The sequence below is a fragment of the Engystomops pustulosus genome, chromosome 1 (genome assembly GCF_040894005.1).
Source record: "Engystomops pustulosus chromosome 1, aEngPut4.maternal, whole genome shotgun sequence".
Taxonomy (NCBI): domain Eukaryota; kingdom Metazoa; phylum Chordata; class Amphibia; order Anura; family Leptodactylidae; genus Engystomops; species Engystomops pustulosus.
The window spans coordinates 188,667,616-188,691,658 of record NC_092411.1 but is presented as its reverse complement, the minus strand read 5'-3'; the positions used below and the strand labels follow the sequence as shown (position 1 = coordinate 188,691,658).

At 43.4% G+C, this 24,043-nt stretch overlaps 1 protein-coding gene across 1 annotated transcript in view; it reads left to right on the top strand.

Annotated features, from left to right (window-relative positions):
- Positions 1-4,503: 4,503 nt before the first annotated feature.
- SHROOM3 (shroom family member 3) overlaps positions 4,504-24,043 on the top strand; it is a 236,223-nt gene continuing 216,683 nt past the window's right edge. Inside the window, exon 1 of the mRNA XM_072115744.1 lies at positions 4,504-5,220. Within this exon, the coding sequence (XP_071971845.1) occupies positions 5,095-5,220 (126 nt within the window). The 5' untranslated portion in view covers positions 4,504-5,094. The remainder of the gene's footprint in view (positions 5,221-24,043) is intronic.

The window sequence follows — 24,043 nt, the reverse complement described above, 5'->3', positions numbered from 1 at the left end:
AGTGACTGTGTATGAGAGAGGGTGAGATTAGACAGACAGTGACTGCAGAATTAGACCTATAAATCAGCTTCTATTTAAACTACTAATTTTCTTTTTCCTGATATTTATTGCTCATGTATTACTCCTATCTTGTTTGCATGTCGTACATTTGATTTATTATTGTTACTTTTAAAAATTTTCACTAAAAAAAATGAATGAAAAAAAATCTGTTTTCTAGCAAACAAGCTGTCACATAGCGACATCATTATAAATCTAAAAAAAAGTTATACAAAAGTTATTTTTCCCCTCTATATTGTAATAAATTCACCCCTGATATGTCCTTTTTTCATATGCTTCTTTACCTGTATGTAACATAAGTATTTTATATTTCATGTGCCCATACCTCTGTTAAGATTCAGTGTTACTGCGTTTTCGTCATCTATTTAAATTTATGAAAAAATCTACCAAAGTTATTTGAAAAGAAATTACTGATGGCATTCAAACACAACAAAGATGTCATTTGGTACATTATTACCATAAATAGCATTGGTTTATTCATAAACATTGCTGTATATCAATTTCAGTATTTTTGGTACTTTTTAATTAACATTTCTGGAATATTAAAATTTTACTAACTGTATCATCGGTACCACTATTGGCCACTAGAGGGCGCATTATCTGTAAATTCACCACATAAGATTTCTAGTTACTATTGTTGATGAAGTCATGGTTAAAACGAGGTGAGTTGTTTGTCGTAAGCAGTAAAACACGTTTTCAGGTGAGAACTGTGCTCATCAGATTTCTGCAGATATCCATTTTAATGCGTATGTACTAGCCTAAACAGGATCTTCAATCATCCTTCATCATGATGTAATCAAAGAACTAGATTGACAGATTTAAAGGGGTATTGCCATTTCAGCAAATTAATGTTATTGTTTTTATGATAAAAAGTTATACAATTTTCGTGTCATTCTATAGAAAGCAATCTCTGCTTGCTGTCATTCTAGGAATAAAAGGTAATCAGATGTGAGAGTTATAACAGGGCATGCACCTGTGTGACCACGATCAGGTTTCTGTCCACTGGAAGTAAATGCAGAAGCTTCCTAAAGAATGACACCAAGCAGAGATCTAGAAAACTACAAGGAATTGATACAGAAAGTATATTGGAAAGTTGTATAACTTTTTATAATACAAATCATAACATTAGTTTGCTGTTCATTTTGGTGACACAGTCTAATTGACAACTGTCTAATTTTAATAAAACCTTTTTTGTGTAAAAAACAGGGGCTTAAAAGAACCTAAAAGAAGTGTTGAACCTGCCAGAGGGGGCACACAACAGTATGTAAGTGTGCTTGGTTTACAATATTTCATCCTGGTGGTAGATTTCCTTTAAGGGTCCAAAATAAGTCCTTCTTCAGAGTACACATTTGAATCCTTCTTGTAATACATCCACAAGGTGATTAATTTGAGCTATCCTACAGAATGGAAATGCACACAATTATTTTATCTATTACATAGTGAGTGCACAGGAGCAGACTACAGTTAAAAGGGAAGGCAGAATTCACAATTTAGTGGTTGTAAAAATTAAGATCACACTCATTACCAAAAATATGTAACCATACATTGTAAATGAATGTCCACATTAATGTAAAATTAAGTGTCAGTTTTTAAAATGTTACTTATTTTCAGAAACATAGTTAAAGGAATTAGTTTGAATATCAATGTAATATGATTGGTTAGTGAACTTATACCCATAGGATAGAAATACCTGTCATGGCAGCACTGCACCAAGATGCAGCCGGCTACCTGCTTACATTCCTGTTTTAGTTAATACATATGTTCCACATAAAATAACTTGTTGGAGAAATGTTCATTATTCATTTGATCGGTTATTCAATATGGAAAGTATGACAAACTAGTTGTCAACAATGTCCATGATCAGTGTCTAAAAGTGGCCAGTGTCAGAAAATATAGAGGCATGTCTCACTGACATGGTTAATCATTAATTTAAATACACATTTTCAGGAATATGAAAAATAATTGTATTTTACATAGTCTGACACTGCTAATACCCTGAAATACATCAGTATTGCAGAGTATTATCATGAACATCAGATGATTGCTTGTTCATGTCCCATGATGGAAATAGTCAAAAAGTAAAAAAAAAAAAAGGTTATTCAATATTAAATAAAGTAATAAATCAATAAAAATGCCAATAATCCCCATAACATATAAAGAGACATATAAAGCTAAAAATATCATAACACAAACCCCACATATATGGTATCCCCGTGTCCGTAACAATCCGTAGAATAAAAATAATTAATTATTGAACCCGCAGGATGAACGCCGTTAAAAAAAATTTTTAAAAACCCACCAAAAATTATGATTTTTACCTATTGAATCCCAAAAAAATGCAGTAAAAAGTGATCAAAAAAATATGTACTCCAGAATGATACTGTTGAAATTGCATAACAAATTGTAAGATGACTTTTCTCTTTTTATCTTTTGGAAATGTGTAAATTTTAGGGGTAAATGAACGTATAACCGACACAATTTGACCATTCTAAATTTCACCTCCATTTTGATGTAATTACTATGAAGATCTCAAGGGGTTAACAATCTTCCTAAAAGCTGTTTCTAATAGTTTGAGGGGTGCAGATTTGCAAATGGGTGGGTTATATAGGGGTTTTGATGTTAAATATGTAAAATTTCATTCAAAAATGTATTTATCCCCAAAATGATCAAATCTAAAAATAAGTAAAACTCATGTTCGATTTGTAAGCCGTGTGACATCAAAATAAATTATCCAGACATTTCAAAAATTATGAAAATGTAAAGTAGACATATGGGAAATGTTATTCAGCAATTTATTTAGTTGGTAAATCTATCTGCATGAAAACACAATGATTTTGAATTTCGAAAAATGGCAATTTTTTAAAAAAAATTCATTCAAGGTGACTTGGACAGGTTCTATGAGGATAAATGTAAGGTTATGCAACTGGGTGCTAATAATCCACATGCAACATATGTCCTTGGGCAAGTAAATCTGGGAGAGTCCCTTGTTGAAAAGGAAAATGTCAATCAGCTGCCTCTAAAGCCAGTAGGATCTTGTCATGTATCAAAAGTGTTATGGACTCTCGGGATAGGGATGTAATATTACCACTGTACAAGGCATTGGTTCGGCCTCACCTGGGATATGCTGTCCAGTTCTGGGCACTGGTCCATAAAAAGGATGTCCTGGAGCATCAAAGAAGAACAACAAAAATGATAAGGGGTATGGAGGTTCTCAGTTATGAGGAAAGATTAAAACAACTAGATTTATTTAGTCTGGCAAAGAGACAACTACGAGGGGACATTATTAATTTATATAAATATATGAATGGTCCATACAAGACATATGGTAGTAAATTGTTCCAGATTAAATCAAATCAAAAGACGAGGGGGCACTGTCTCTGTCTGGAGAAATCAGGGTTTAATCACCGGAGGCGACAGGGCTTTTTTACTATGAGAACTGTCAATCTGTAGAATAGCCAGCCTAAGGTGTCGGTCACAGCAGGGACAGCAGAGAGATTCAAGAAGGGTCTAGATGCCTTTTTACTTCTAAATAACATTGATGGTTATGTTCTATAGAATTGTTTCTAATCCAATCCCTTCCCTGTGATATTATGGTATGGCACTGAAGAGAACTCATCAGATTTAGATAAGTACAATTTTTATTTAAAAATGTGTGCCTGAAGTGTGCCTTCTGGGAATTCTATCTGAGGAGGAATGGACTCATAACCCCCGCATTTTCCCACAAGAAGCATTATTCATGGCAAGTGCAATGCACTGCGGTGGTTTGACCGCAAATCAATTTTGTTTTGTGTTTCTTAGTTCGCATTACACTATAATATGACTTATACATATTGGGGCAGATTTATCAAGTGTCTGAAAGTCAGAATATTTGTAGTTGCCCATGGCAACCAATCACAGCTCAGCTTTCATTTTACCAGTGCTCATGAATATTTTAAAGGGGAGCTTTGATTGTTTGCAATGGGCAACTAGAAATATTCTGACTTTCAGACACTTGTTAAATATGCCCCAATATGTCTCAGTTGAATATTGTACATCTGCTATGGAGTAACATGTAAAACAGTGAAGGAGAGTGATTGGTAAGAAGGACTACTTTAGTCGAAATATAATACAAATGCCTAAAATAGGTAAAATGAAACTATTTTATTGTGTTAAATATAATCTGTTTTCATTTTGGCTTTACTCATATGCTTTTAGGCATCTGCGAATGTCTTTGGGATACATGATGTTGATGTGCATATTATTTTCTCAACCCCTTCTATTCTTAGCTGCATATCATTTGGGTACTTGCTGAGTAAAATCAGACATAGCTTGTTCTAATCCTTTGCTCACACCCTCTGCCTCTCACTCCCCCTCCCAATTTAGTTACAGTCTAATCTACACAAGTGCTAGAGAAGGAATGTTCTGATCTGTCTAACACTTTCACTTCCTAAGCTAGGAGAAAATCCACCTGCAGGGTTTTACTTTGATTTGTCTAAACATCCTGCAAGATTTCCTTTGGTACAGATAAGGTTTTACATTCTAAGCAGGACTGGAAATTCCAAGTTGAGTTCAGAGCAGCAGGAAAAAAATTATAGCCCCTTCACAAGAAACCCATGCAACTTGGAAAAGGAAAGGGATCTCATTCTTTGAATGCAATGAACTGAAAAGATAGGCTATTGTAATGGTAAGTCTGGGGGAGCTGGAGAAGCAGCATCATCAATCAAAAACAAACATTACTTTACATGTCACTTGTTCTGCATGCATGGTCCTAAAAGTTTCTTGTTTTTGCTTGTATAAGGCTGATAGATTATTTTTGTGGACGTGCTAGTGACATAAAGACATTTGGAAATGAAGAGGACTCAACAGACAAGCAACATCTTTAATCAACTCCGGAGGGCAGAGGAGGTGCCCTCTAAGATTGTATTGAATCTGGATGTCTGAGGTCTGAATTCATTCCTGATGCAGGGTTTAATAGAGATCCTGCTGACTGTATCTATCCACACTGTATAGATCTGTCATATGTTGACAGCATTGACTAAGTAACACTGGCAAGAGAACATGGATAAGGCTGGACAGCCACCTGTTACTTCTCTATTCCTACAAGCAACTCTTAAAGGTGGAGCTCCATGGGGTTTCTCACTCAAAGGAGGATCAGAGCATGGCCAGCCACTAACCATCTCAAAGGTAACAAGAATCATCTGTGTTTCTAATACACAATGCATTAAAATGAGTTGACTTGTATGAAATTTATGAGTTTGAATGATGCAGTGGTCATGTTGAACATTTATAAAACAGATCGATACCTTCATGCTTTTTATTTGTACCGTATATATACTGTATATGAAGACAAGACAACATTTTTTAACCACTTAATGGCCACATTTTTTAACCACTTAATTTTTTAACCACTCTCCTTGACTTTGCCAATAAAGGCTGCCTTGCAGGCATGGGGAGGCTTAGAGCCATTGATGCTCCACTGGGGGATTCTGGGAAATATGCTAATATGTTTTACAGTATATGATAAGGAAAACATTGCCTCTTAGGTAAAAAATGTTTTTACATATTAATCCCTTAACAACACTGTTCTTTTCCATGTTCACCCCCTCCTTCTGAGTACCAAACCTTTTGTATTGTATCTCTTTAAAGAGAGGCATGAGCTTTGCAATGGGACAAGTTGTACTTCCTAGCGGTCCCATTTAATATTCCATGCAATGTACTGGGAGGCTGAAAAAAGGTGAGGTGAATAAAATGCATTTGTGCCTTATATCATAGCATATTAAATATATATACAGGTTTTTATTACAGTTGTAATACCTAATGAAAACCATAAAAAAGATTGTGAATATCCATATTTTAACACCCATTATTTTTTTTATACTTCCGTGTACCTAGCTATACATGGTCAGTTTTTTTGCAGGAGAAGCTGGTATCTCCATTGATACCATCATTGATAACATCAGAAATGTGAGAAGTTTTGGTCAGTTTTGGTCAGTTTTTATAAAATTTTTAATGGATGGCAAAATGGTGAAAACATTAATGATTTGGATGTTATATTTCCATGACAGTGTTACAACTGTATAACAGGCTCCTGGCTTTCAAGTAAACATGGATATCACCTTTGCATATTCTCACACGAGGGGCCACACGAGGGGCATTTTGATATTGTTGTGTGGGAAGAGCTGTGATTTTGTTTGATTCCATTTAGGAAAAAAGGAGCTCTAAGCTATTTCCTACCCCTAGAAAGAGCAAGTATGGATTTGCTCCAAATTTTTATTTTTAAAAATTGCAACTTCCACATGTGTAATCAAGTGACAACTCCGGTAACACTCAAGAAAACTTTAAGGGAAGGTTTCTTAGGCGCAAGAGCAGTTGCAAAAATATACATGTGCCTCAAAAAGCTAAGTCAAAATAAATGGACATGTGCCCCATTGATTGCAAAAACGGACAAGAGAGCTATGGTTTGCAGAGGAAAAAAACATAAGTGTGCAGTAATTACCTTACATACTATATGATGCATGTCTGCTCCAGGCAAAGCTGTGATATTAGCCCTTTGTTTCTTTCTCTTATTTCTATTAAAACAGCACAAAGGGGTTGTAATAAAGTAATCTGTTATGATAATGTAATTTGAACCAGATAAGTTATTGTGACAACACATGTGGGTTTTATACGCTGATGTGCCATCACACATTTTTTGGCAGGTGACAAAAATGATGCCAGAAGTTTTTTAGTCAAATTTTTGCACATGAGAAAAATTGAAGGAGTTCTGGCACTGGACTAAAAAAAAAACTCTTCAATCCTTTATTAGGTTACATTAAAAGAGTGACTACATACATGCAGACAAGCTGACACGTTTCAGGCAAAAATTGAACTTCGTCATAGCATTAACATTTTTGCATCACATTACTGCACAAAACCTGTGTACCGCATATACTTCCCAGAGTGCAAATCACTCAAACAAGTATATACTATGCCAACATTGCACTACAGTGAAATATTTGCTGTAAAATTAGTAATGGAACTCGTAACAGGTTGGAACTGGTGATCTGCACACACACATGTATTGCAATGTATTTACTTCTGCCTTGCAGCACTGGAGTCTTGGGTTCAAGTCCTAGGGTCAACATCTGCAAAGAGTTTGTATGTTCTCTCTGTGTTTGCGTGGGTTTCCTACGGTACTCCAGTTTTCTCCCACACTCCAAAACATACTGATAGGTTGATAAGATTGTGAGCCCCATGGGGACAGGGACCAATTTGTCATGCTTTGTGGAGGGCTGCGTAATCTGTGTGCGCTATATAAATAAAGAATTATTATTATTACAAAGCTACATAAGGGGAAATAGCATTTTGCGACAACTGGGGTTTAATTCCCAAAAGTCTGGATCATCTCTTCCTTTAAGTACAACTCTTAGAGATCCCAGTGGAACCATGTTGTGGGTCCACTAAAATGGGTTTGCATTAGGTCTCCAACACATGAACAGTGAAGAGAGGTGACTTCCCTCAGCCTCACCTGGTGCCCACTGCATGTATCAGCAGACCTAGACGATTTGCTCATGGATTTCATCATGAAGATCTGTAGAAAGGCAAATATGTTTGGGGCCCAAGCTATATAAAGACATGATTTTTAAGTGGTCAAAACCACCTCACTGTGTCCTTTTAACTAAACCCAGGCTTCCATAATTGTATTATCCAAATATAAGACTTTTATAGGGTCACCAAAAATTACCTTGTCAAAGTTCGGCATTTACCGCCAGAAGCTGAGGGTCATGCAAACCTTGGGCAATAGGACTTGAGACTTCCTGTGACATCCTCTGTCCTGCTGGCTTACGGTGAATTTACTGTCTGAATACTGCCTCCTTCATAACCACACCCATATAAGAATACATCCAAGCAGATTACAACATATGCCTTTGTGTTTAATTCCTTGATGAAAATGTATTAAAAAATTAAATTGGGCGGTTGTTATAAGGATGTATAAGTAGAGATAACAGCCAACTATTCAACGGATTGCTTCCTTGTCCTCTCAGCTCAGAAAGAGCAGAGTGAGAAATGGATTAATGACAAGTTATACTGAATCTTTTCCCACAACCCTCACCTTCTGCAGATTAGACTGCATTTTATATGTGACATTTGTCCTTTCACTTAAAAATATAAAATGTTGACCTGGTATAAATATGTTGAAGTGAAGCTTTGACTTTAAAGGGAAACTGTCACCACATTTTACAAATACAGCTAGTGACAGCTTCCCATAGAAACATATTAACTGACACCCTTCTTTTAGCTAAAAATAGTTTCCCTTACATCCCGATAAATCCACCATATCTTATAATACCGGACATCAGAGGGGGCATGTCCTGTTTGGCCCTCCCCCTCCTATCTACTTTTCACTATGCACCGTGCCCCTTCTCAGCAGTCAGTACTTAATGTCATGTGACCAGGGTGATGTCATCCTATGTCATACCCTATGTATGTATCTGACCAGCATGCTTCCATGGACTTCTACTCCTCCCCATATCTTCATGGATCAACATGGGATCCCTCTATAAAATCCCCTCGAGATGGTGGTACCTCGAGATGGGAGCAATGTCGGGAAGAGACTACCTAGTGTAGTAGGTATGGTACCATTAAAGGTGCTATAAACGTAATTAGGGCGCTCACTTTATGGTGCTTAATTATAGCGCTTTATGCAGATTTGTCCTTAGTGGCTGCGGTCTCCTCCTTCCTCGCGGCCGTCTGTTCCAATCGCTCAGAGGACGCTATATTGATGCAGCGCGGAAGCCCAAGTAGTGTATGGAAGAAATGGGTGCCGGCTCTCGTGGATAGACCGATCTAGGAGTGATTCCTTTTAAAAGCGTCTTTTTATTTAATGTGCAACGCGTTTCGGCCCAGGAATCGGGCCTTCGTCAGGATCTGACCTGTATCCTGTACCACCTATGTGGACCATTTAAGTAGACAAATTGTTAATATAGGTACATGGTGTCAGTGCGACTTTTCAATCCCTTTGGACACCTAGTGTCCAGCTGAAAAATCTAACGTAACTTATGGATTCAGTCCCTTCCTCCATTGGGGGGCGTTACCCTCTCTATAGCCATAACTTGTATGTTTGATAAAAGCCCATGGTGGTTAATCAAAGATTGTATAGATATGGACGAGATGTTTTTCATAGTTAGTCTATCAGTCTTAGATGCATCATTAATATGCTCAGATACACACTTCTTCAGTGTTCTGATCGTGCTTCCCACATATAGCAACTAACATGGCTATTGCAATTGATCATTCCTGATATTTAAAAAATTGCAAGTGTTACTGCAGGACAAAGAAATCATGGAGCTATACATATATTTGCACACTGTACATGTGGTCCCACCACAAGGGTACAAACCCTTAACAGTTAGCCAAGTCAATGTCTGCATTTCATTCTTGCTTGAAAACTTTTTCGTCCTGCAGTAACAATCCAATTTTCAAATATCAGGAGTGATCTTAAAGCCAACTTTTGATGTCATAGGAGCATACCTGACTGACACATATCCCAGGTCGCAGGCGCACCAGTGTACCTCCATGTGCCCCAGACCTTAACTCACCTGTCCCTGCTGTAAAATTTAAAATTCCAGCCCTTTCCTATGTCCCCTGACGGATCTTTGTGCTTCTATGCCTGAGAGAAAGCTGTATTCCAAACCCTCTACGATTATTCTGATTTCACGTTGTGACCTCGATTCCGTTCCTGTCCCCGACCATGAATTTGCTTTAAGTTTCTGTACAATGCCTTGGCCGCCACCGGGAAAAAAGTCGCACCTGTGGAACGACCTGGTGGTACCACGCCGCAACGAGTCCAACCTCCTTTGCGGCGGGCACTGGTGAAAACTGGGTACCACTTAGACTTTTGCAACACCCTCGCCGATGCAATGGCGAGGTAGGGTTTGCGAATACGTCCCACCTGCATGTAATCCCATTACACTACATGGTCCTGACAGGACATAGGGATATTGCAGTGGTGAATCCTGCCTGGCAAGGCAGAGGTTAAGTATTTTGTATGATGCAAGATGCTGTTGTCCAATGATATGTGTTACATCCTGTGCTCTGTAAGCTGAGATGTGATTGGAGGAGCAGCCACCACCTGACCAAAGGGAGGTAATAAGATCTCTGGCCAGGAATGTTCTGGAGAACATTAGGTGATTATTCTAGTGTGGAATCCTAGGAGAATCAGTGTGTGCGTGAGTAATCTCTGTCTAGCCCATACCAGAGCAGGAAGAGCCTAGCCCCTGCCTCTGAAGAGTGGAGCATTAGACTAGAGTTAGTGTAGTGAGGAAAAGGGGTATCATCTTACCTTTAAAGGTGATACCTGAAGCCCTACAGGACAAGCTGAAGCTTCCTACCAGGACACAGCTGCCTCCCAGCCTGCGCTCTACATCCAGGCTGGTGAACTATCTCCTGAGGCTCCCTCCAACTCACATCTCGGCACCCTACCTACCTGTTAAAGGCACGTTTGCTGCGGTTCCTGCGGTTCAAATAAACGAACTGTAAGTTGTTTTCTTCAACTTCTGTCTCCGTCTGGTCCCTGCTAATACGGCTGCCTTCATCACCGGCACCCTGTCCATCACCCAGAGACTCACACTCGGGACATTAAGGGGTTGCCCCAGGGAGATCCGCTATAGCAGCCTCTCCCATATCATTTTCTTGCCAACACCACCCTGCTGGAGACCTGCCAGGCTGTAGGACAGCCCTCCGGTTCCCCCGTACCAAGCACCGTGACAACAGCGTGCTTAGGCCGCAACCGCCAGCCACTCCGGTACCGCGGGCCCCGGGCTGTCTCCAGGCCCCACCTCAAGGGCTAGGCCCCGGTGGGGGATGTTGCAAGTGGCGTCACGAATCACAGGATATATACTTCTGTGCCTTATCCTGGCACTAAAGACTGTACTTTATTAAGAAAAAGACTGTGCTGCCTAACCCTGCTGCCATCCGGGTTTAGGCCCAAGTATTTGTGTGTTTCTACATTGAACTTTATACTGCTGCCACGTGCTGTCGAGCGCCGCTCCAGCACTCAAGAGGTTAATTCCTGCAAGAACTGTGTCAGCTCTGCTACATCCGGCGCTGCTGCGCCTGAAGCATTTACCTCAGAGGCGTGTGGCGCAGCAAGTATTTCCAGCCCGCCAAATCCTTACTGGCGGGAACTCCAGAGGCGTCACTAGGCTCCGCCCCCTGCGCGAGTGGCGCGAACTACCGTGGAGGAAGAGCTGGAGCGAGTGCGGCCGGCAACGAAGAGGGTTAATCGGCCATCTTGGATTTCGGCGCAGGCCGCGCCTGAAGCCTGCCAGCAGTGTGCGCCTCATCCGGAGCTGTCCTGTCACCGCGGCTGATCCTGAGTGAGTACCGCTGGGGAAGTTAAAGGGGGGTAGAGATTGTTTCCGACGCTAGGTTATTGGCTCACCTCCCAGGGAATAGTGACTGTGTCTTAAAGTGCCCACATCCCATTCTAGCCATTGCCCATAGCAACGGACATTGTGTAACCCTACAGGCTTCCCTCAGCTAGGCCAGTCATGTCCGCCCAGGACGAAGATACGGGACTGGCGCAAGTCCCGTCCCCTGGTCCCTCCTCAGGGTACCGGAGCATGTTAAGTCCTCCAGAGAGTCCCTTCCGTCCTGCTACAGCTAGTGTCCCTGGTACTCCCACCATGATGCCTCTGACTATGCCCTACTATCTGGGGGCCCCCTGGTTACCCTACTACGAGGGAGAATCACATACTCTCCCTGAATTCAGGGACAAGTTGTTAGCCACCTTCGCCTTGCTCCCATTCACAGAGGAACAGAAAGTGGGCATCCTCATCGGGCAGTTGAAAGGACCCGCTCTCCGGGAAGTCAAGTCTTGGCCCCGAGAACAGTGTCAGAATGTGGTCCAGATTCTTGATAGGCTACGTAACACCTTTGACAAGTGTACTGTCTCCGAGTTGAAGCAGAAATTCTTCGGGAAAAGACAGAGGCCCCAAGAGTCCCTCCGAGACTTTGCTCTCTCCCTACAGGAGACATGGAAGGCCATCACCTGCCTTGAGCCCAAAGACGCTGAAACCTCTGATCAAACCTTAAGGGAACAATTTATTAATGGACTTGTTGATAGAAATCAAAGGTGTCAACTAAAGATCATCTCTTCTCAACATGCCCAGGCCTCCTTCCTTGAGTTTAAGGAAATTGCCATTGACATCTTAGGGGACCGACCGCCTACTGGACCGCAGAAAGAGCCTGAATCCGTGGAAATGGAGGAATCTGCTCTAGCTTGCCATCCAACGCAGTCGACATCACCTACTCCTGCGGCTACGGAAGTTGCTGACTTAGCAGGACAAGTCTCTAATCTGGCGGACACCCTGCATAAAATCCTCGATCGGTTGACCCAATTGGAAGTAACTGTCTCCGCTATGAGGAGGAAACCTCCAGAGAACCCGGTACGGTCAGCTACTCCTCGTGAATCTCCGACTAAGCAGCGCCCAAAAGAGGCGAAGTCGTTAAGCACCTGGAGTCAGAAGAAACCCCGCCAGCGGTGCAGCTACTGCCATAAATATGGGCATGAAGAGAATGATTGTCGTCAGTTAAACGACAAACCCTTGGAGCTAAGGGACGACCTCCAAGGGAAGAACTTGTAAGTCCCCGAGATGCTAACTGGATGCCCAGGTTCGTGGGGACTCGCCCCATGGTTCATGTAACCATCAATGGAGTTACCCTACCGGCCTTAATTGATACCGGCTCTCAAGTGACCACCCTCCGGAGTGCTGCCTTCGAGAAATGCCGAGGAAAAGCATCCTTAGTCCAGCCTCCAAAGGCTTACTTGAACATTATTGCTACGAACGGAAAACCCGTACCCATCCGCGGCTACTGGGAGCCCACGCTAACCATTGGAGACACTGAGTTAACCAGACAGGGCGTAGTGGTGACACGTGTGCCCGAAAACGGTAACTTCTCCCTGGTACTGGGTACCAATGTCCTCCGCAACTGCTACCCTGAAGTGCTGAAGGCTCTCCACGACTCCCTGCCAACAGTGCCCAACGGTTCCCGGAAGGTAATTCAGGAGACTATGCAGGTTCTAGCGGCGCAACAGAAGTTTGCTGGCCCTAATGGAGAAATCTGCAGAGCCCGGATCAAGGATCCCCAACCTGTCCGCCTTCAACCTGGGACTGAGACGCTAGTATGGTGTCGAGCCTGCATGGGCGTCCAAGGTCAAGACTACCAGGCGATAGTAGAACCTTTACCAGCTGATGAAGACCTGCCCATTCTAGCCGCCAGGAGCCTAGTCACTGTATCCCGAGGACAAGTACCCATTCGATTACTAAATGTGGGAGACTCCCCAGTGGATCTGAGAAAGTACCAAGCCGTAGCCACTCTCTTCAGTGTCCATCCTGAAGACTTGGTGGAAACCGCTCTGTCTGCCTCCCAACAGTTGGAAGTGAAACAAAGTGCTGAAGGTGAGCCTGCCGAGCAACCCTGGTGGCTTGAGCTCAATATTGGAGATGACGATTTTACTCCTGCAGACCAAGTGCAAGGTGTCCTGGATGTCGTTATGAAGCACCACCAGGCCTTCAGCAAACACCCACTGGATTTTGGGCAGACTACTCTGATCCAACACACCATCCCTACTGGCTCTCATCCTCCTATCAAGGAACGATATCGGCCCATACCTCCAGCCCGTTACCAAGAGGTGAAGAAGCTGGTACAAGAGATGAAGACAGCCAACGTTATCCGGGAGAGTCGCAGCCCATGGGCTGCCCCGCTGGTCCTTGTGAAGAAGAAGGATGGAACCCTTCGATTCTGTGTTGACTATAGGAAGATCAACAATATCACCCACAAGGACGCCTATCCTCTGCCTCGAATCGAGGAATCCCTCGCAGCCCTAGGGTCAGCTGCCTACTTCTCCACCCTGGACCTGACCAGTGGCTACTGGCAAGTGGCCATGGCGCCGGAAGACAGAGAGAAGACGGCTTTCACCACCCCAATGGGCTTGTTCGAGTTCAACAACATGCCGTTCGGACTATGCAACGCCCCAGGCACATTTCAACGGCTGATGGAGAGATGTTTGGGTCATCGCAACTTCGAGACCATCCTGCTATATTTGGACGACATCATCATCTACTCCAAGACTTATGAAGACCACCTCCACCATCTGGCGGAAGTCTTCCAAATCCTGACCCAACATGGGTTGAAGGTCAAGCCATCCAAGTGCCACCTGCTACAACCTAGCGTCAAGTACCTGGGACATGTGGTGAGCGCTCATGGAATTGAGCCAGATCCAGAGAAGATTGCAGCTGTTCACGACTGGCCTACCCCATCAACCGTACGGGACATCAAAAGCTTCCTGGGATTTGCCAGTTATTACAGGCGTTTCATCCCGAAGTTTGCCCAGCTGGCGGCTCCCCTGCAAGAGCTTCTACGGGGCCTGCCAAAGGAGAGCCAACGTTCCCGAGTATCCATTGAGTGGACGGCCGAACGAGAAGCTGCCTTCCAGATGCTCAAGCAACGGCTGACTGAACCTCCGGTGTTGGGATATCCAGACTACAGTCTGCCTTTCACCCTATACACTGATGCCAGCAAGCAAGGTCTAGGGGCGGTATTATCCCAGCTCCAAAACGGAACTGAAAGGGTCATAGCCTACGCCAGCCGTTCCCTCCGAGAACCGGAGCAAAACGACCAGAACTATAGTTCCTTCAAGTTGGAGTTTCTGGCGTTAGTCTGGGCTGTGACCGAAAAGTTCAAGGACTACCTAGCTGCATCATCTTTCACTGTCTTCACAGACAATAATCCTTTGGCGCACCTGAACACCGCTCGTCTTGGAGCACTGGAACAACGGTGGGCCTCCAGACTTGCCAATTTCAGCTTTACCATCAAGTACCGGGCTGGTAAGACCAATGACAACGCCGACGCTCTGTCCCGTCTCCCTGACCAGTGGGAGGGACCCTCCACGGATGCTCAGTGGGAAGATGTGGAGATGCCAGCGTTCTATGCCCGGTTTGTGCGTCAAGATGCCCAGAGAGTTTACTCCCTACCGACAGAGGCAGAGCCAGCTACTCCTCAAGAAGAGTCAGAGCCCCCTGCGGAAAAGGACCTCTGGATGAGTCTTCAGGCTGATAGCCGTGCCATAGGAGAAGTAATGGACTATCTCTCTAGTGGGCGAGTGCCTGAAAGAATCCGGCGCAGAAGAGCTGATGGAGAACTGTCTCAATTGTGGCGCCAGAGAAAGACTCTGAGCATGCACCAGGGTCTGCTAAAGAGAAGAACTCTGGACCCTATCACTTATGATCGGATATACCAGATTCTGATTCCCAGGAGGGACGCCAAGATAGTACTGGAAATGTACCATGACCAGTCTGGACACTTTGGCGCTCAGAAGACTGAAGCCACCCTCCGAAGGCGATTCTTCTGGGTCAACATGAAGTCCGACATTGAAGCCTGGTGTCGTGAATGCCCGGCCTGCGCCATCGCTCGAGGAGAGCGACACAATCAAAGGGCCCCTCTCCGTCCCATTGTGAGCCAACGGCCCTTGGAGATCCTGGCATTGGACCACGTGAAGTTGGAGCCCAGCAGATCCGGTCACAGTTATGCCCTTACGATCATCGACCACTATACCAAATTTGTGGTTGCAGTACCTGTCAGAGATCTGTCTGCAAGGACCACCGCAGCGGCCCTGTGGAAGAGCTTCATCCTCCCCTATGGCTGTCCGGACCAGATCCTTACAGACCAAGGAACAGCATTTGAGTCCCAAGTCTTCCAGGAGCTGTGCTCTCTATATGGCTGCAAGAAGCTGAGGACCACAGCCTATCATCCCCAAGGCAACGGGCTGTGTGAAAAGATGAACCAGACTCTAATCAATATGCTGAGGACTCTGACCCCTGCAAAAAGGGCTGACTGGCCAAAGCTGTTGCCCGAATTGGTGTACCTGTACAACAATACCAATCATTGCTCCACAGGGTACACCCCGTACTATCTGATGTTCGGGAGACACGGACATCTCCCTGCGGATATGACCTGGGACATGGAGTCCCCTGATTCCCAGTCTTTACTCCCCCAGACTGACTGGGTTCACGAACACCAGAGGCGCCTGGCGGATGCCAGAGAAGTTGTGGATCTGCGGTTGGAAGAGGCCCGAGAGAAACAAAAAAGGGACTTTGATCGTAATGCCTGTGCTGAGCCTTTTGCCCCAGGAGATCGAGTGTGGCTGCGCAACAACCATCCTACCAGTAAGCTAGATGGGCGTTGGGAGCGTGAGCCATACCTAGTTAGGGACAGTCTCTCCCCTGAAGTCTACGAGATTTCAAGAGGAGACCGTCCATCACTCCGGGTACATAGGAACCGGCTGAAGAGATGTCTTCGTCCTTTTGCCCCTATGTCTACACCTCTCACTTCGACCCCCGACTTACAGACCTCCTTGTGTTCACCTACCCCCAGTTTCTTGGAACTTGTGACTGTGCCTCAATTCTGTTTTGTTTCCACTCCAGTAAGAGGTACCTCGGAGAGACCATCATCCCCACCGCAGTCTCCAATACTGCTGCCTGTGGAGGATGATCCGGCTCCAGTGTCTGCAACCCCTGAAGCATCAGAGGCAGCTGAGACTCCGACTCCAGCGCTTGACTCAGAGGAGGACGATGAGGAGGTTGTTATCTTCTCCAGGCCGGAACTTCGAAGGTCTCAAAGGGAGACCAAAGGTAAAGCTCCTGCGTACCTGCAGGAGTACCAGCTGGTGACCCGCAGGAGCAGGAGGCAGGTACGCTTTTCTGACACCGAAGTACTTACCACCGAAGAAGATGCAGAGTAACCCCTGAAGGGCTGTAGCCCACTTCAGGTACTGTGTACATATTGTATATTTAAGTCCTCTTACCCCAAAGAGCCAGAGACTTTCCTGAGACTCTCACCTTTATTTATCTCAGTCAAGAGACTCTCCTTGAACTGCCTACTGTCCTGTGCTATGATAGCACCCCTTCCTCTGCCACAGCAGAGATTTCTTCAAAGGACTCTGTCCCTCTCCAAATAGAGGAGACCCTTTGCTTCTTCATTGCACTTTTCCCCCACATCAAGGGCTGTACCCAGAAGATGGACTTTGTCAGTAGAGACCTTCTGTGAGACTTTTGCCAGATACTACCAGGAAAAGTTGCCATATAATTGATTATCATTTTGCACTTAATGCCTTCCTTTTTAGGTATGGACATTCTGTTTGCACTTCCATGCCTTTTCTTTGCAGGAAAAGAGACATTTACTATCGTGCTACACTGAGTAGCCTATCTACTTCTGTAACGTTATGTTATAAGATGTGTACCCATTGGGCTCCTAAGCCAATGTGATTTTTGCCAAATATTTGCACACTGTCATATATGCCAGTAGTCTGCATTAACCCTTTCATAGGCTTTTCAGGTTGTAGAGTGGCTGTGTCGGACCGTCTCTATGTAGTACAATGTTTTATTGTGTCACATATGCCAATGTATGCATATATACACTATATAATTGCCGCCAGGGAAGAAGCGTTGATAAAACAAATATACAGGCCTTGGTGCAAGGAGTGGATTACAGGACATGACACCACACCTTTCCTACTGTACAGTTCGGTTTAATGGCGTCAGCGACCAACTGTCATACAGCTACATATTTTTGTCTTAGTCCGACACCAACCCAGGTGCCTGTCTCCAGGACCATGGGCGGTTTGTCCCTACACCTCACATAGCCTGCACTTCCTAGAAGTGCCCTTAGCCCCCTCTGTGCCCCAAAACAACTGTAGTCGAGCCGAGGGCGGCTCTTTCAATTGCCCCCGGGGTATGCAACACCCTCGCCGATGCAATGGCGAGGTAGGGTTTGCGAATACGTCCCACCTGCATGTAATCCCATTACACTACATGGTCCTGACAGGACATAGGGATATTGCAGTGGTGAATCCTGCCTGGCAAGGCAGAGGTTAAGTATTTTGTATGATGCAAGATGCTGTTGTCCAATGATATGTGTTACATCCTGTGCTCTGTAAGCTGAGATGTGATTGGAGGAGCAGCCACCACCTGACCAAAGGGAGGTAATAAGATCTCTGGCCAGGAATGTTCTGGAGAACATTAGGTGATTATTCTAGTGTGGAATCCTAGGAGAATCAGTGTGTGCGTGAGTAATCTCTGTCTAGCCCATACCAGAGCAGGAAGAGCCTAGCCCCTGCCTCTGAAGAGTGGAGCATTAGACTAGAGTTAGTGTAGTGAGGAAAAGGGGTATCATCTTACCTTTAAAGGTGATACCTGAAGCCCTACAGGACAAGCTGAAGCTTCCTACCAGGACACAGCTGCCTCCCAGCCTGCGCTCTACATCCAGGCTGGTGAACTATCTCCTGAGGCTCCCTCCAACTCACATCTCGGCACCCTACCTACCTGTTAAAGGCACGTTTGCTGCGGTTCCTGCGGTTCAAATAAACGAACTGTAAGTTGTTTTCTTCAACTTCTGTCTCCGTCTGGTCCCTGCTAATACGGCTGCCTTCATCACCGGCACCCTGTCCATCACCCAGAGACTCACACTCGGGACATTAAGGGGTTGCCCCAGGGAGATCCGCTATAGCAGCCTCTCCCATATCATTTTCTTGCCAACACCACCCTGCTGGAGACCTGCCAGGCTGTAGGACAGCCCTCCGGTTCCCCCGTACCAAGCACCGTGACAACAGCGTGCTTAGGCCGCAACCGCCAGCCACTCCGGTACCGCGGGCCCCGGGCTGTCTCCAGGCCCCACCTCAAGGGCTAGGCCCCGGTGGGGGATGTTGCACTTTGGTCTCAGATGTCGGCTTACGTCTTCGTCCGCGGTGGTACAGAGGATCCACTACCACCGAGCCTGACAATCCTTTACACATCCAGGTGACTTTATATTTATGTTTTCTTTCATTATTACTTTGAATGATGAAAACCCATTTTTGAACTATCTACAGTATAATAGTATCATAGTATATAAGGTTGGAAGGAGACGCAAGTCCATCAAGTCCAACCTTTAAGAATTAAATAAATGTTTTATCCCCATAACACGTGATATTTTTTCTCTCCAGAAAGTCATCCAGGCCTCTCTTGAACATGTACATAGAGTCCGCCATAACAACCTCCTGGGGCAGAGAGTTCCATAGTCTCACTGCTCTTACAGTAAAGAACCTTTGTCTATGGTGATGGTAAAATCGCCTCTCCTCTAGGCGTAGAGGATGCCCCCTTGTCTTGGTCACAGGCCGAGGTACAAAAAGATCTTTGGAGAGATCCTTGTACTGTCCGTTCAGGTATTTGTACATTGTAATGAGGTCTCCCCTCAGTCGTCTTTTTTCTAAACTGAATAATCCCAATTTTTTTAATCTGTCAGTGTATTCTAGTTCCCCCATTCCCCTAATAATCCTGGTTGCTCTCCTCTGCACCCGTTCCAGCTCTATTATATCCTTTTTATACACTGGTGCCCAAAACTGTACACAATATTCCATGTGTGGTCTGACCAGGGATTTGTATAAGGGCAAAACTATGTCTTTATCATGAGAATCTATTGCTCTCTTGATACATCCCATTATTTTATTTGCTTTAGCAGCAGCCGCCTGGCTCTGGTCACTAAAATTAAGTTTACCATCCACCAATACCCCCAAGTCCTTTTCAGCTTCAATTTTACTAAGTAATTGACCGTTTAGAACATAATTATACTTTTTGTTTCCATGGCCAAAGTGCATAACTTTACATTTATCTACATTAAACCTCATCAACCATTTCTCTGCCCATCCCTCAAGCTTCCACAAATCCCTCTGTAATGCTAAACTATCGACCTCAGTATTTATTACTTTACACAGCTTAGTATCATCTGCAAATATTGAAACTTGACTGTGTAAACCCACTACAAGGTCATTAATAAAAATATTAAAAAGAAGTGGCCCCAATACTGACCCCTGTGGCACTCCACTGGTAACATCAACCCAATCTGAGAATGTGCCATTAATGACCACCCTCTGTTTTCTATCACTAAGCCAATTACTTACCCAAATACACAGATTTTCTCCTATTTCCAGCAGTCTCATTTTATATACCAACCTTTTATGTGGCACGGTGTCAAATGCCTTTGAAAAGTCCAGATATACAACATCCACAGCGTCCCCCAGATCCAGTCTTGAACTTACCTCCTCGTAGAAACCAATCAGATTAGTCTGACAGGACCGATCTCTCATAAACCCATGCTGACGCTGGGTTATAAGGTTGTGCACAGTGAGATACTCCAGGATAGCATCTCTAATAAACCCCTCAAATATTTTCCCCACCACAGCAGTTAGACTCACGGGTCTGTAGTTTCCAGGATCGCTATTTGATCCTTTTTTGTATATTGGTACCACATTTGCTATGCGCCATTCCTGTGGAACAAAACCAGTCCTCAGTGAGTCTTCAAATATTAAAAATAACGGTTTGTCTATCACCGTACATAATTCATGCAGAACCCGGGGGTGTATGCCATCTGGCCCAGGTGATTTATCTATCCTAGTGGTTGCGAGGCGGCGCCATACCTCTTCCTGGGTTAAACTGTTGACATTATAAAAAGAATTAACATTATTCCTCATTGTGTCTTCCACCAGGGGATTTTCCTGGGTAAAGACAGTTGAGAAGGCGACATTCAGTAGATTGGCCCTTTCCTCATCTCCTTCCACCATGACCCCCATGTTATTTCTAAGGGGACCCACACTCTCTGTTTTTAGTTTCTTATCATTTATATACTTGAAAAATAATTTGGGATTATTTTTGCTCTCCCTGGCAATATTTCTCTCAGTTTCTATTTTTGCGGCCTTTATCTGCTTTTTACAGGATTTATTTTTCTCTCTATAATCCTGTAATGCCTCATCGCTACCTTCATGTTTTAGCACCTTAAACGCTTTATCTTTCTCGCTTATTGCTTTCCTTACAAGACTAGTTAGCCACATAGGGTTTTTCTTGTTCCTTTTATGCTTTTTCCCATAAGGTATGTGTTTCTCACAGGACTTTTTCAGAATATATGAGAAAAAGTCCCATTTTTGGGGGGGCTTTTGTCTTTGAGAACATTATCCCAGTCTATGCCTTTAAGGTCTTCCCTTAGTTGCTGAAAATTTGCCCTCCTGAAGTTTAGAGTGTTGGTTGCCCCTTCACTAACGCTCTTAGTAAAGTGTAATACAAAATCAATGATATTATGATGATCACTATTCCCCAGGTTCCCCCCAACCTGTAGTTTTGATACCCTATCTACAAGGCAACTTCTATTCCCCTCATAAAACCCATTTATCAGTTTGTAGAAGGAGCCTGAAGATTTTCAACAGTTTAGAATCAAACAACATGATGAAGTTTGCTAACTTTAGTCAAGCTTGCAGTAGGGGGTGTTGCGCTTGTCATTTCAGCAAGAAATACAATTGAGCTTTGTCATTACTTCCCACCACCCTACTGACTGTAAGCAATGGGGATATTCATTGGAACATGCTTACTGTGTTCAATCTGCTTAGATTCAGAATATTTAATGTGTTGACTATCCAACTACAAGTAGTACAGGCTGTACTGAGATACATGGCTTAAAATATAATCTTTTTTTTCCACTCTAGGAATGAACATGCCACCTATGCATGTTAATGTATTTAATAAATTATAAACCTTTTGTTGGCACAAAGTGTATATAATTTGCGTGGATCCTAGAAATGTTATATCAGTCCATTAATATGCCATTAATATTTTGTTACTGTAGTAGAGACATAAGTTTATGTGAGTGGCAGACACTATGCCACCACTATATTGCTGGAATTGTAGTTTGGCTTGTAGCAGCACTGTTGATGTTATTTTTATGTACCTTGGCATAATGCAGACATTGGGATTTGAGAAAGTAGCTACTATGCTCTATCATATCTGCATATGGATCTAGTTTATGAACCTATTTATCTCTACTATGGGTCATTTGCATGTATTTGTGATGTACAGTATATTCCTTATTTTTCCCAAATAAAACAAACCAAATGGTGCAGTGGTATAGAGATTGGTTTGAGCCCACCATATGTTTGTGTGTGCATGTTGTCTTAGGGCCTAACTTTCTGATTGGATGGGGTCTCAGTGATGCAACCCCCACAGATCACGAGAACAGGGGTCCTATGCTCGGCACTAGGCAATCTCTGTCAGCTCCATAGAGATGAATGGGGCAGTCCGACCATGTGCAACTGACTGCTTCAGTCATCTCAGGGAGAGACTAGGGGTCTGACTTGGGTACATCGGACTCGACCCCCATTCTCATGATCTATGGGGGTCCCATCACTGAAACCCCCTCCAAACAAAAAGTTAGGCCCTATCCTGTTTTGTGGAAAACCCCTTCAAGCACTTTATGGGGACATGTATCATAGTTTCAGCTAGGCAAATTGTCTCTTTTTTTTGCAACTTTTCTTGTTTTTGCGACTTTTTTTCGACTTTTGTCGGTGCTCTTCAAGTCTACACCTTTTGCAGTGTGCCTCATGTATCTTTTTTTTTGGTTACTTCTAATATGTAGCGGTTTAATTGCATTTTTAATGCATTTTGAAACTAATTACAACAGCCGAGGAGAGGTGATGTGCCTTATTTCATTACTGTTAACATTTGTGTTTAATAACGCAATATAAACGCCGCGTTAATGCATGTGTTAACATTGCGTTTAGTATGCGTTTTGTAAATTCAAATGTTAAAAGTAATGAAATAAGGCAAATCACCTCTCCTCAGCTGTTGTAATTAGTTTCAAAATGCATTAAAAATGAAACATGTTAAATCCCAAATTAACAGTAGTGTCCACTCCTGTATATAACCCCCTCACGTGGCTTGTGTCCTCTCCTGCATATAACCCCCTTGCGTGGCTTCTGTCCACTCCTGTATATAACCCCCTCACATGGCTTGTGTCCACTCCTGTATATAACCCCCTCACGTGGCTTGTGTCCTCTCCTGCATATAACCCCCTTGCGTCTTTAAAAGAAGCCAAAATTTGCGCCTGGTAGGATAGGAAAAACTAAACATGTATCACAAGTAAAAAGACAGGATCATACATAGGGTGCAAAAAAGAGCTGCCAAATGTCTCAAAGTCACCACAGAGAGACAAAACTGCCCAGAGAAACAAACAAAAAAAGAAGGATTCATATGCTACGTGAAAAGGCTATGCATCTTGGCCTCCCTGAAAGACACTCATTCTTATGTCAGACGAGAGAAGAATTTGCGGCACTCACCGGTCACAGGGGAAATCTTCACTTTATTAGAGGGAATGGTTCATAGCAGGGAGGATGCACGCCACGCCAAGGTGACGGGCCGTTTCGCGCAGTGTGCGCTTTCTCAAACCTCGGGCCCTCATTCTTATGTATTGCATTGAAATTATTGTTCTTTTATATGCTCACCTGCACCATCTGCTCCACCCTTTTATATTTCAATAAAGAAAAATTTATTGTGAAAAAAGGGGATGCATTCTGTAACAAAGCAGAAAAACTGTATGCACTATATGTATAATCATGTATGGTCTTTAATTAGCCATAGGAGTAAGGATGGTTTGGGATGGATTGGTTTTGGTGTACAATATTGATGAATAGATCCGGTCAAGAGTAAAGAGGTCTACTGTATGTATGGTTTACTGTATGTATGATGATATAGAGTGGATGCAACCTGTAAGTGATTATTTTTGCTCTAAAATACTTGCACTGTTATGTTTACTATTAAATAGGGGCACTGCCATTAGTTCTTTACTGTGCACAATGATTTCCTATTTAGAACACACATATGTACTGTAGGATTTTCACTTGACATCTCTTGTATCATTTCCCACTATTTTTACAACAAAGACTTTTTTACAAGATTATTAAAAAGGGGCCCAATCTGCTTTCTACATGCATTCTTAATTATCTTTGTTACATTACCCAGTGCAATTCACATTTTTGGTCTTATCTTTGACTATCACCTTTCACAAACCATTTAAGTAAATTGAAAATGCTTCATAGTCTTCAGGTGTATCAAGTCCAGTCCCCGGAGCTGAACTGAAAATTTACTTTCTCCTTTTTGTATAAAAAATAGGC